At 41.6% G+C, this 13026-nt stretch overlaps 1 protein-coding gene across 2 annotated transcripts in view; it reads right to left on the bottom strand.

Moving 5' to 3' along the window:
- atrx (ATRX chromatin remodeler) overlaps positions 1 to 7986 on the bottom strand; it is a 30205-nt gene extending 22219 nt beyond the window's left edge. Inside the window, exons 1-13 of one of the 2 annotated variants that reach the window (XM_062393521.1) lie at positions 7812 to 7986; positions 6306 to 6364; positions 6090 to 6139; positions 5852 to 5973; positions 5481 to 5561; positions 5233 to 5354; positions 5080 to 5147; positions 2307 to 4534; positions 1866 to 1935; positions 683 to 849; positions 441 to 593; positions 217 to 331; positions 13 to 112 (exon numbers count right to left, since the gene is read on the bottom strand). In XM_062393521.1, coding sequence (XP_062249505.1) covers positions 13 to 112; positions 217 to 331; positions 441 to 593; positions 683 to 849; positions 1866 to 1935; positions 2307 to 4534; positions 5080 to 5147; positions 5233 to 5354; positions 5481 to 5561; positions 5852 to 5973; positions 6090 to 6139; positions 6306 to 6359 — 3330 coding nt within the window. In that variant the 5' untranslated portion in view covers positions 6360 to 6364; positions 7812 to 7986. The remainder of the gene's footprint in view (positions 1 to 12; positions 113 to 216; positions 332 to 440; positions 594 to 682; positions 850 to 1865; positions 1936 to 2306; positions 4535 to 5079; positions 5148 to 5232; positions 5355 to 5480; positions 5562 to 5851; positions 5974 to 6089; positions 6140 to 6305; positions 6365 to 7811) is intronic. The other variant, XM_062393522.1, reaches the window with a different exon arrangement.
- Between the last annotated feature and the right edge of the window lie 5040 nt (positions 7987 to 13026).

The raw sequence follows: 13026 nt of genomic DNA, 5'->3' as shown, positions 1-13026 counted from the left end.
CATCTTAAGCACCTTCTCGTTGCTTGATGAGGAATCCTGAACTTTGATTCTGCGTCGTTTCTTCTTCTGCTTGTAACTTCTCTGTTTCTCCTCATCCTTCTTCTTTGAAGCTCTACAAACAAAGCAGAAGTCATTTAAGAATGAGTAGGAGATCGATTTAGATCGAGTGGCAGTACAAATTGCCACTATTGAGTGGATGGAGTTATCGTTTCTCACCTTGTTTTTCGACGCTTCCCGTCGTTTTCTGAGTCACTAATCTCCTCGCTTAACGCAGACTCTTCACTGGACCCTGTCTTCTCAAAGTCTGAGTCTTCAGAGTCATCGCTGTCCACTGTTATACAGACAAATAGAGGACAAGGAAAACAAAATTCATTTGAATAAACAAAACTCCGATTACTGGCACCAAAATAATAAGACAAGACTTAAGTCTAAAAAAACACCTTTTCGCCCTAACTTCTTCTTGCCCTCCTTGCTCTTCTCTTTACTGGAGGTTTTCTCCTCTCCCGATTCACCTTCACTCAGAGAGAGTTTATGACGAAGCAATTTGTGGCGTTGACCACGTTTCTTCACCTCGACATCAGAACCTGAATCGTCTCCACAGAGAGAAAATCATTTAGGGCAACGCACAATAAAACAGGCTTATTTTTAAAATAACTAGTTATATTCAACAAATGTATGCTACCTTGCTGCTCCTCTTCATCATCCTCTTCATCACCATAATCATCATCATCCTCTTTCTTAACTTTTGGGGACTTTTCGTCCTCATCTTCGCCTTCATTATCAGAGGAGCTCTCTGCTCCCGAAGAGTAGTTGGATTTTATTTGGGCAAGGAGCATTTTCTTTGCAATCCTTCAGAAGAAAGAAATAACAGACACAGCAGGTTAAGATTAAGCCAGTGTTTCCCTAGTTTAACTGCAGGGGGAGATAATTGCTACCCATTAAAAACAACAAGTAATTTTCGTTGAGACATTTGTGAGAACCCAATTGTGAAAACCCAAACCCTGAAAGAGTTTTCTTTTCAGCTACCTAGCAAAGTATACACCACAAGTCAGAATTTGCCTGTGCAGCAACAAAGCAGTAAAAGGTCTGTAGAATCACTGATGCCTGGACATGTCAATGCCTAACACGTTGCGCAGACAAAACTGAAGAAGCGGTTAAAAAAACGACAACAAAAGGAATACAAGTCTCAGGTTGAAAAGGAGAAGCTAGACACTTAGAAGACACCAACGAATTCTCAACTTGGAAAAACAACAAGATTTGAGAAGTTTGGTGATGAGGGCTGAGGCCAGTGCTGATGCGCTGTAAACACAAACAACATTTGCACAGCGGAATCTATACATCATGTTCTGCCTCCTTTATGCTCCAACAAGGCTTACGCCATTGCAATGGGATTACTGAGTAGAGCCCAACTGATACTGGGTTTGTAGGACCAATACATTTACATACACACATATTGAAAACAATAGAGTCAGAGCACACTCTGCTGGACAAACTTTTGGATGAAAGCATTGGAGCAACCCAAGAATCAATTTCTACATCACCTGGGAAAAAGTTGACAACAGATGTGAATAAAAATATTTCTGTAATGAAATAATGTTTGTCCAATAAAAATGTTTGACAAAAATAAAATAAAACAGCCAACCTCTACTTTCGGGCAAAAATCTGATGCTCTGGAATAAACCAGAGAGATAAATGCGTTGTGAATAAAGACTAAAAAACACAACATTCTTCATTGAGGACCAGACTGAGTAGCCGAACTGTGTTTGGTTAGTCAAACAGTGCAGTGTGCTCTCAGAACCAAGTCAATATAATAGGGTGAAAAGCCCAATTAAATCTTTGCAGTTTGTTGTGATTTGAGTGTGTACCTGTTTTCAGGGTCATCGTCGTCATCTCCACTGACCTGAGAGACTTCTGCGTTATCTTCCACCTCATCTCCTACATATCCAAAGAGCAAATATACCATTATTGGAAGATCTTGCAAGTTACAGTTAGATATTGTGCAAAACATCAGAAAGTTACTTTTTAAACCTCAGTTTTTGGTGAAAATTAAACAAATTAAAAAGAACATGTTCTTGGGGGCACTTCAGAGGAGCTAGGGAGCACATTTGTTTACTTGTGGACAGAGCCAGGCTAGCTTTGAACAATGCTAACTAGTTGCTTGCAGTAGAGACATCCGACAAGTTTCTGTCTTCTCTTTTTAAAGACATATGAAGTTCAGGTTTGCTCAGGTTGACTCAAATGTGTGACAATAAAGCAGATGTCAAGCTGAGTACATCTAAACTCTCTTCTCCACTACATCAAATTACCTGAGGACTGCTGGAAGGGACCACTGCCTCCCACCACGTTCTCCTCCACGATGGGTTTGATCTTTTGCTCGTCACTGTCTTCTCCTGAGCCATCATCAGCCTGTTGCTCCTCATCGTCCTCACTGGAGGAAGACTGCAGCTTTGTGGCTGAGCTAGAGCTCCTTCCTTTGCGCTTCTTTTCATATGACCTTTTGCGGTCTGCTGCCTTCCTCTCAGTCAAATTTTTTTCATCCGGTTTTGCCTCTTCTTTCTTCTGCACGCGGCTGGATCTTCTCTTTGCTGTGCCTTTACTCTTGATCTCTGAGTCCGAGTCGGAGGAGTTTGAGCTGTTCTGCTTCTTCTTCTTGGGAGTCTTTTTACTTTTTGTCTCCGTATCTGTCTCAGAGCCTTCAGACTTTCTCTTACGTTTTGAGGCTTTGTCTGTATCCTGTGTGGATGTGTTGTTTAGTTTGAATAAGCGTTTTTTGACACTCTTGCTTCCTTCTTCCTCATCTGTACTGTGGCTTTCTGCAGCCTTTTCTAGCAGTATGGATGGAACTTCATCCGAGTCAGAGTCTGCAGTCTTTTTCTCCTTGGCCTTTGTATGCTTACTATCCTCTTTTTTGACATTACTGGATTTCTTGGATGATTTGTCCTTCACCTTACTTTCTTCCTCTGACTCTGATTCAGAGGATTTTACCTTGTCCTTTTTCTCCGCCTGCTTCCTCAAAGGGGTGGTCTTAACTCTACTAGAGCGACGGCTAGGAGGTGGGCTTACTGTCCTATCTACTGCATCACACTTCTCCTTGCCATCTTCTGCTTTGCACTTTTGCTGCATCTTCCCACCGTTTTCTCTATTTTTGGACCTGGAGGACCTTGACCCACATGTTGTGACGACGGGGACTGGAGTCAGCTTGACTATAAGGTTCTTAACCTTGGGGTGGGGGCGTTGAGAAATTGTTGAGTTTTCCTTTGAGCTTGCATCAGTTGTTGTGATCAAATCTGTGTTGCTCTGTGAGAGCGTGGTGGAATCTGCAAGACTCTCGACCATCTGAAAAAGCTCTTCAGGAACCGAAGGTGGTACAGACATGATGTCGTGATCCGAGGACATCTCACCAGCTGACACCATGTCATCTTCACATACTTCAGATTTTATTATCTTTTTGGTTGGATCAATTTCAGTTTGGCAGTCTTTCATTTTGATCTCTCTTGAAACTTTATCACTGTCCATCTCCTGCTCTTTAGGCTGCGCCTCATCCAGCTCCTGATTTCGATTTTTGACGGAAACCTCATCCGGTTCCGCTATGGGTTCATCGATGGACTCCTCATCCATCTCCTTGATGGGCTCCTCATCCAGCTCTTTGATGGGTTCATCGATGCGCTCCTCATCCAGCTCCTTGATGGGCTCATCGATGCGCTCCTCATCCAGCTCCTTGATCGGCTCATCGATTCGCTCCTCAATCAGCTCCTTGATTGGCTCCTCATCATGCTCCTTGATGGGCTCATCGATGGGCTCCTCATCCAGATCATCGACAGACTCCTTGTCCAACTTCTCTGCTACATCGACCTTATCAACTGCATTCCCCTCAGTATCCATACTATCAATTCCTACAGGGGGTGGGATAGTCTTGGTCTTTCTGGCAATATGTTGGCCATCATTACCATTCTGAAACTCCATGCTTTTGAACTCAGGTTCCAAAGCCACCTCCAAAGCACTGTGGGCTTTTTTCAAATCAGCAAGCACAGCCTTGAAGGCTTTCAAATGCCGACACCTGATAGATTTATCTTCTTGCTCCTCAACTTCTTGCTGTATGAACTGGATGAATGTATTGTTTAGACCAGTTGTAGTTTCAACAAGCTTTTTTACTTTCTTTATAAGTTCTTTGGGTACCTGCAGCTTCTTAAAGGAAAACGTCATGGTCCCTGAGCCTTCGGTGTGTTCTTTTCCATTGACAACTGCTTTGTGCTCTTTAACTGATTTGTTTTTCTGTCTCTTGCTCTCACGTTCCTCTGTTTTATCTGGTTTTCCTGGCTTGGGCTGCTGAAGTTCTTGTTTTTCCACGATACGGTTGCATTTGGAGACTAGATCCTGAAGCGGCTCTGACCTGCAGATATAACAGTGCCACTTTGAGTTCTCATCAGTAATGGTTGACAGTTCCCTCCTGCCCAGGTTGCGCAAAATGCATTTTTTGCAGAAGGCATTGTTGCAGTAGTCACAGCAGATGAGCTTTCCACCTTCAGCACACCATCTGGGGAGGAAAAGTTGAAAAGTTTTAGGGCATTAAACAAATTAGGTATTATTGAATAGTCAGTACTATTTATCCTGACTTCCATACTACACTGTAAGCGGTTGATTACTTTAACCGATTTGCATAGCTTCTGCATGATAGTTCTTGAGTTTGATGGACACAGACACACACACCTTGACTGTGGGCGGCATGAATAATGGACATAGAGCAGTAAATTACTGACTTCCAGATAAACTGTAAAAGAAAACATGCGTGAAAGACCCAAAATTATGACTTTAAGTACTTGATCATTATCACCTAAATATATATCTGAACAATGGATAAAAGTGTCAGAAAAGCAGTACTATTTATGTATTTCTCAATCTCAAAAGGGACATTCAAGAATGATCAAAGAATATCATCCACAGCGAAGCCTCATGGTAAAAATTTAAAATGTTCTTTTTTTAAGATAAGATTTAGATTTTTATTTTTGATTTACTTCATTCTGTTGTGAAACACTTAAGCCGATTAATCATGTGTGGTTGGTGCTGTGTAAAACGTCTTACCTGCACTGCTCGTCCATCCCATCAGAGTCTCTGTTGATGTCATCACTTGTGTAATACTTGTAGCATGACTAGAGGAAGAGGAAATATGGGATCACTAAAACATTGTGAAAAATATCAGGGGGTAATGTGAAATGTGTATTTGGACCATCTTACCTTGCAAATAAGTACTTTAAGTGCGGGATGCTCATACACAGAGTTGCGTTGAAACTGGTTTACTTGTTTTCCACAGGCAGTGCAGTTTACCTTCTTCTGCAGTGTATCGTCTGTTACAAGGCCTAAAGAAATTGGTTGCTTTAACTCTCTTCCTTTAACTTTTTTACCCACTCACTGAATGATTTATTGCTGTGTACTGTAGATTTACAGTCAAATGCAACCAATGCTCGAACATGGGCTAACCTTACCTGTAGGTTTCTGTTTGAAATCGACTCTCAGCTTCATGGCACCTTTGTTTTCATTACCAGCTGGTGTCATCACTAGAGTGCCTACAGAGAGACATAGCAGAAGTGCCTCAAAATCAGCGTATAATTAAGCAACAGTATAGAAATCACTGATATCGCAATTATGAGGAAAAGGTCTTCCCCGTTATTTAGACAGTTGTGGTTCACAATAGTTTAATTGGTTTGTATGTTCCTTTTTTTACAATTTCATAATAGACCTGTCAGTTCATCGGCCAATCACAATAATAAACCCTCACCCCCCCCCCCCCCAAAAAGCCACTACTGTAGACAGAATGGAGATTGTGTAAGAAACGCTGCTCCTCTATAGTTCATACCTTTAGATGTGCTGCCTGTGTTACTGTCGGAAGGATTGTCAGAGGGGGCACCGTCATTGTCACTCTCAGCTGAGGAGTCGGATTCATTCAAACCAGTGTGCTTAGCTGCAGTAGATGGCTTCCTGTAATGTGTTAGCACAAGGACTTTGAACACTTGAAGCAGTGACTGTGCCATTTTGAGAGAATGTAAGTGAAATCAAATACAATGAGTGCCTCATTTGAGAGACCTGCTTCTCACCTCTTGCTGCGAGAGGAGGAGGGCTTCATCTTTTCTCTGGAGCTACCAGGCTGACAGGGATTTAAGATTTGTTTGAGTACCATGACAATTTAGAACAAATTATATTTACAAAGACAGTTAAATATGAGCCTCCTAGGAATCCTTTACATTGCTAGTATTGTCAACACACAAATGTAAACACACATTATTTACCAGCCAGAGAGACTGCTTATTTACCTCCTCTGCTTTCTCTGCCATTGGGTCGAGGGTTGAATCAGAATCCAGACTCATATTACCTGCAAAGAGATTTGAAAATGTGTTTCCTAATGAGAATACTAACACCTTGAACCTTCATTTTAGTGATTGGGATCACAAAAGTATTTAATACATTTACTGTTATCATACAAGACTGCACTGTCATAATTCATATAACTTTCCATTTTTTCTGTATTTCCATAAGAAGCTTAATTTTTCATGTTTCTTTAATTTTGAGGCCGCTTAAATTTTAGGATTTTTTAACAGTTGTTATCGTTTCATCAGGAACTCTGGTGCAAAAGTGAGTCAAGGCTTAACTCTGCTACTGCACGACGAGATTTACTTACATACTGTTTAGCAAAAGACTTACAGCACGAGCTTTTACAGCTAGACAGACCTAGCAGCAGGAGGGAAACTCACCACTGCGAATCCACGCTTCTTCTTTGTTTTTAATCACATAATACTTTAATCACCCGTTGTTGCGCTCTGACAAGACTCTCTTACATAAATAAAATGTGATGAAATAAGTTATCTCTAACCCTTATTGGGTCTATGAGCCAGTTCCCAGAGATGGCAAAGCTAACAGACAATGGTCGGGCTATTTCGTGTCAGTGCCTCAGAGAGACCACAACAAAAGTAGATTCAGAGAAGACCGGAGAGCGCTGGCGAGCATCAGGATCCCAGCATCTGGGTTATTCTGCTGCTATCGAGTCGATGAGGATTCATTAGCGGCACATCGCTCTGATACAGAGGCGCCGCTGTTTGTTTGGATGTTTTGCGTCATCACACCGTGCTGATTATATCGTGAGGAGCTGCTCTCAGTCCGCCCGCAGCTACCAGGCCTGAAATGGGTCCAACAAGCCCCGTTCCAAAACAAAGAGCCCGGCGGTGCAACAAGCAGCTCACACTTCTCCATCGGCAGCGCTTCTCTCCCCCGCTCAGCACTGACACAACACCGACACCAGGTGGAGGCTAGCTAACAATAGCCGGTTTAGCGCTCGCTGAGATTACTTATTCTTACTGCTGCACGTTGCCCTGGCAACCTTGCAGTCCAGGCTCCAGTGCATGAGATGCAACGGGGAGGGAGGGGGATGAATGCACGGGCCTTCCCATCCGGATCCGACTGCACCGAGGCGTGAAGCTCCGAGACAACCGCAGCCCGGCCAATTGCTAGCACTAGCCACAAGTAGCAACACAACATATAGCTAGCAACAACAGCATACCAAGTCATAGCATGTGGACATTAAAGAGAACCGTTGGGATTTAATCGCATTGACAACACTCTGCAATGTGCACGTTTGCAGCTGCGTGTGTGCCTACGATCTTGAATGTTGCCGGCTGCGCAGCTAATCGGCTAACAGCTACAACTCGGCTAGCCTAGCTCGCTAGCGGCGGGCACTCATGGCCCGGCTCTTCTCTAGCGGAGGCAGCACAGTGACCAATGTAACAACGACTGGTACAAACAAATACATTCAGCTGCGCCCCTACCTGCTTCCCGCCGTCGTCATTTCTCGACCGCCGGAGACGCGTGTTGTTTGGGGTTTCCCGTCAAAACGGCCGGTGGAATCTCGAAAGTTAGCGATGGCGCGGGGGCGAGAGGAGCCGCAGAAGAGAGAAACAACTCCGGTCAGGGCAGACAAAGCGAGGGGACCATCTTGCCGGATGGCTGTGAACGCAGTAAAATGGCGCATCTAGCCTAAATCCTGTGCGTGTTCCCATTGGCTGAGCGCCGCAGACGGGGCTGCCACTCCGACTGGCCCGGCCCCTCCGGAGACCTGCGATTCGTCGTTGGACTGAGGGACTCATGTTCCCTGGGAAGGATCGGGCTGCTGGCCCCATTTCCATTTCATTCATTTGTTGATGTGCTGAACGGCGCGCTGTTTTGTTTCCCTGATCGCAGCTGTAATAACACACATACACACCCACTCTCCCTCACTCTCCATCTCTCACACACACACACACACACACTGTCTGTATAGATGTTGAAGCTGCAGCGTCACTCAACTCCCTCCACATGGTGATCGTCAAATCCACACACAGTAGAACGATAGATTGATAACAAGATGTAAACAATGGTGGAGGAGGAATGTAAAAATACTGGAGCTCAGCTCTGCATTTATACAATCCCTCTGATTGAAAAGTGCACCACTATCATAAACCAAATGGGATTTGTGACGATGAAAAGTCACAATCCCCCAAAATGGCCTTTGCTGGGCCACATTGGCCAAAAATATCGCTTTCAATATCAGTCGATGTCAATAATCCTCATGGTAAATGTCACAATATCTTCTTTAAGCTTTAAAGGTTTGAAATGATGCTATAGGGACAGAGGAAGACAGGCACTTTCTAAATCTGAATTAGATCAGTTATGTTTTCCCCCAGTGCACAAATAATAAGCAGTACATTGTTATAAACGCTTATGGTTTTTACGTATATTTACTTTCATCTTCTTCATAGAATATAGTTATTTGTTGATTGCCCAGCCTTATACAACATTATTATTTAGTCATTCATGTGTTAACACCTGTTGTAGTTTGGACTGCTTCTAATTCCTTTAATTCCTTAACATCCTAAAGACCAAATCTTAACCATGGAAAGGTTGTGAGATGACAAAGGGGATCACAGTATTTAATATTTCTAAAAGTTAATCCTACAATTATTGAGTTCTTTTGAACTGACTCTTAGATTTCCAGTAAATCATGGGATATTATAGGGTTTAAGTTGGAATCTGAATTATTTTAAACAATTTGTTGTATTAGTGTCAGAAATGGCCACATAGTAGAAAATGACATTTATTGAATATAAAATGGAAATGTAATTTACCTTTCCTGAGTTAGGCTATCCCCTATCATATTTCTGTATAATAAAATAATCGTTACTATCTTGAGATCCAGCTGTTCCTTTTACAAATTGAATACTTGTATATTCTTTTTCTCAGTCATCATACAAAGTAAGAGCTGTGTCCTTAATCGTTCAGTATATTTTAGATTTATTCGTACTAACCTTTTTACACATCCAAAACAAATGTTGACCCTTTTTTTAACCACACCACAATTTGTCAATGCAAATGATATATATGTAAATAATATTCCAACGAACAAAGAACAGGGCTGACTCAGGACATCATGAGTAACATCAGAAAGATACATGGTAAAGCAGGTCTGCAGTAGATAGTCCTAAAGCAGGGGTAGGCAACCTTTACTATCGAAAGAGACATTTCGCCCCCTCTTCCCCCAAATTAAATCTGCCTGGAGCCGCACAACATATTTGATAACACAGGTTATAAAGTTATATATATATATATAGTTATACAATATATATAGAAACTATAGTTTGTTGCATTTATTAAATAATAGAACAACAATAAAAAAAACTTTTGACATATAACTGCTATTTTTACCTGTTACAAAATAGGAAAACACCAAACTCTTATGAATTGGATAACAAAATACATGTGTGGGCCTACTTTGGAATAAATTAAACACAGAACTCAGCTTTTTTGCTCATCTCCAGCTTGGTACTTTTCAGCAGATGCTGTGTGCTTGCTCTGGAAATATCTTTAAACATTATATTTCTTATTGTTTGCTAATTCCTCGCAACATATCAAGCATACATGTAAGACAACATCGGTGGCAGTGAAAGCAAATTAATCTGTCCATTTAGAATTAAACTCTATTTTCCTCCCAGACTTTTCTTTGCTGGGATTTATCCATGATTAGTTTACCGATGCCGGGGGTCAGAACTATAGATTAGCGGCCTGCAGGGAAGAGCGCCGGGACGTAATAGGATGTGACGCATATTTTAGTTGCTGAAATATTAAAACAAAATGTGAGAGCAGGCCAGACTGGAGGCCGACACAGAAACTGCAGCTCGGTACAAACCACTGTTGAGAAGCAGCCGGTGAGTCAGTGAGCGGCTCCACGTGAACGAGCTCCGATCTCACGGTGTCTCTGAGCGAGTGAGCGGGGCTCAGGGTGGGGGGCGGAGCCCCGGCTCTGTGTGTGTGTCGGCTATCTGGGAGCATGCACACACGCACACATTCACCCGCTCCTGGTATTTCATGCCTGATACGATGATTATTTAAAAAATGAACGTTAACGTGACGTTCACTCACGTTCATCATATGAAAGAACTGATTCGTTAAGTTCACCGTACGCAAAAAAAATGCGCATCATGCACTGTACAGGGAGCCACTGCAGAGGGGCTGAAGAGCCGCATGCGGCTCCGGAGCCGCAGGTTGCCGACCGATGTCCTATAGCATAAACATAGATTATCTTTTCGTGTTTGTCAGATTAAAGCAGTCCCATTATAATCAGAAATAATCACATGTTTTGTTAAAACCAAAATTACTTACTTATTTACTTTGATGCTCAACAAGACATCTGTACTGTAATGACGAGACATGCATCTCCTTTTCTGGTTTGAGTATTATTCAAGTTTTTCATGTTTGGTTGAAACTTGGTTGAGAAAAAAAGAGTGATCACTAAAGTTAAGTATGTAAATATGAAAGCAGACTTTTCTGAAAAGGTCTTAATACAGACTCAGACAGTTATCTAAGCAGTTCAGATGGTGCATCACTCATTTATAAGGGGTCCGAAGCAGAAAATGTGGGGACTCACTGGTTTATTCAATGGATCTGATGAGTTTGTCATGGTATTTAGTAAAAAAAGTGGACCCTCAAGTTTCACATTACAACTGCAATAACTGTGCAAAGGTCAAATAATTTAATTCCTGTACTGAAAGTGTCTCCCAGTCTCATGGCCTCCATGTTGCCATGTTAACAAATTGCTGTGCTGTGAATATTGTGGATTCCAAAACTTGCAGATGATTACCTGAAGATGGGGCTCTTCCTCAATGTTTGTCAGGTGGTGGTGCAGCTGTAAAAATGATCCTGCTGCTGAAATAGTCAATGTAAAATATGATGTGAATGTGCTTGTGTGCAATGATATTAACTGTATCAATTGAGAAGGGAGTCTCTCTCTTGGTTTTTAGTGTCACCGTTCAGACTTCAGAGAGTCAAAACAAAAATGCAGCATTTTCATTGACTTCTCAGTTGGTCTGCCTTTTCAAAAACAGATATGATTATTAGCAGTAGTAATTAATTAAATAATCTTTAGTTATATTTCTATTATTTTCAGATATATCTTTAATTGTTTCATCATTCTAATGTTTAACGTTCAGTACATCCACCAAGCAGGATTTTTCTTTACCCAGTCTGTTAAAATTTTGATCCAGGATTTTTTTTTTACTTTCTTTGAAATCGCGAGAATTTTTTTTTCAAAAAGGTTAATGACATGTCAAGGGAACTGACCCATGAATGTGTGTGTGTGATTCAGTGCAGATACAAATACAACCCTATCTGGATCTATTGAATTGAAAGGTTCAGGATGTAGAATTTAGTTATATTTGATGGTGAAGTTGCATGTGGCAGCCTAATACCCCTCGCGGTTGGTCTTATCATTTAGAATCCAACTATAAGTCAAGAATTGTTTACCCCGTTCACATTTTCCTCCTCCTAGTGGGTGGGATAAAGTAATACAACTTGACTCAAAATGGTTTCCCATGTGCCCACACACCGTGATCATTTTGCCATGATACTGTAGGTGTTACTAATGATATTGGTTAGCCTAACAATGGCTGCAGTTCACTGTCACTTAAATGGAACGATGTTGGATCATCATTCATTTCCTCAGTTCCTCGTTGGTTATTCTGAAAACTCATAATGTCTGCTGTGGAAAGGCTCCATTAAATTATATCCAACTGTGAGCATGCGGCCATCATGAAACAGTTAGTTTACTTTGGCGGTCATAGTTATTGCTATGTGAAATCAGGGTATTTCGTCATTTGATACGATATCATGTTCGGCATTTAGATTTTACCACATCTTTCCACATAAGAAGCAACTTCATTATATGTTAACCCACAGCGATGACCAGCCTGGAATTACCTGGAAACTGCTTGGTGGGAGATAACATAAGCAACTAGTGGAACACTTGATAGTAACACAGATACATATCATCGTCATCCTTATTTGGTGTCTTCCACCTCTGACGTGTGATATAGATCACAGTGTCGGCGTGGTGAAAATATAAGTAGCATCAGTAGTAAGAGTTTGAAAGTTACTCAGCTTTCCTGCTCAACCTGTCAGTGCAAGCCCACAAACAATTTCAAAGACATGAAGAACTTCAGCATTCAAAGCTTCACGATGATGATGATGATGATGATGATGATGACCGTCTCCTCAGCAGCTCCGCAGAACCATACAGGCTTCACTCCAGAACAATTGCTGGAACAAATCCAAGATGAGGCAAACAAACTTATGACGAACATGGTGAGTAAACTATGAAAGTCACGACTGGTTGTTTGTTCAATTGTGTACTAATTTTTTTTAAATAATTTGTCATTTAAGTCATCCGAGCTGAAAAAAACATCTGTGAAGTTTCCAAAGCCAAATTCCATAGACTGTTGGGTATGTTGGAAACCCTTTTGATTATAAGTATTGAGTTAATTGTAAAAAGCATCCATCTTAGTAGATGCAAGATGCTGTTACTAACTGTGCGCTTCTCTACACAGACAGAGTTTTTCTGCTTGACCGAGAAATCTCTGGAGTCCACGAGTTTAGACGTCATGGCAAAACTCACCGGTTTAGTGGAAGTGTACAACAAAAAAGTAGAGGTAAAGAGGAGCTTGCATGTGATTGAAT

Source organism: Platichthys flesus, chromosome 8 (assembly GCF_949316205.1).
Source record: "Platichthys flesus chromosome 8, fPlaFle2.1, whole genome shotgun sequence".
Taxonomy (NCBI): domain Eukaryota; kingdom Metazoa; phylum Chordata; class Actinopteri; order Pleuronectiformes; family Pleuronectidae; genus Platichthys; species Platichthys flesus.
The sequence above is the reverse complement of the archived record's forward strand: the minus strand, read 5'-3'. Positions and strand labels throughout refer to the sequence as shown.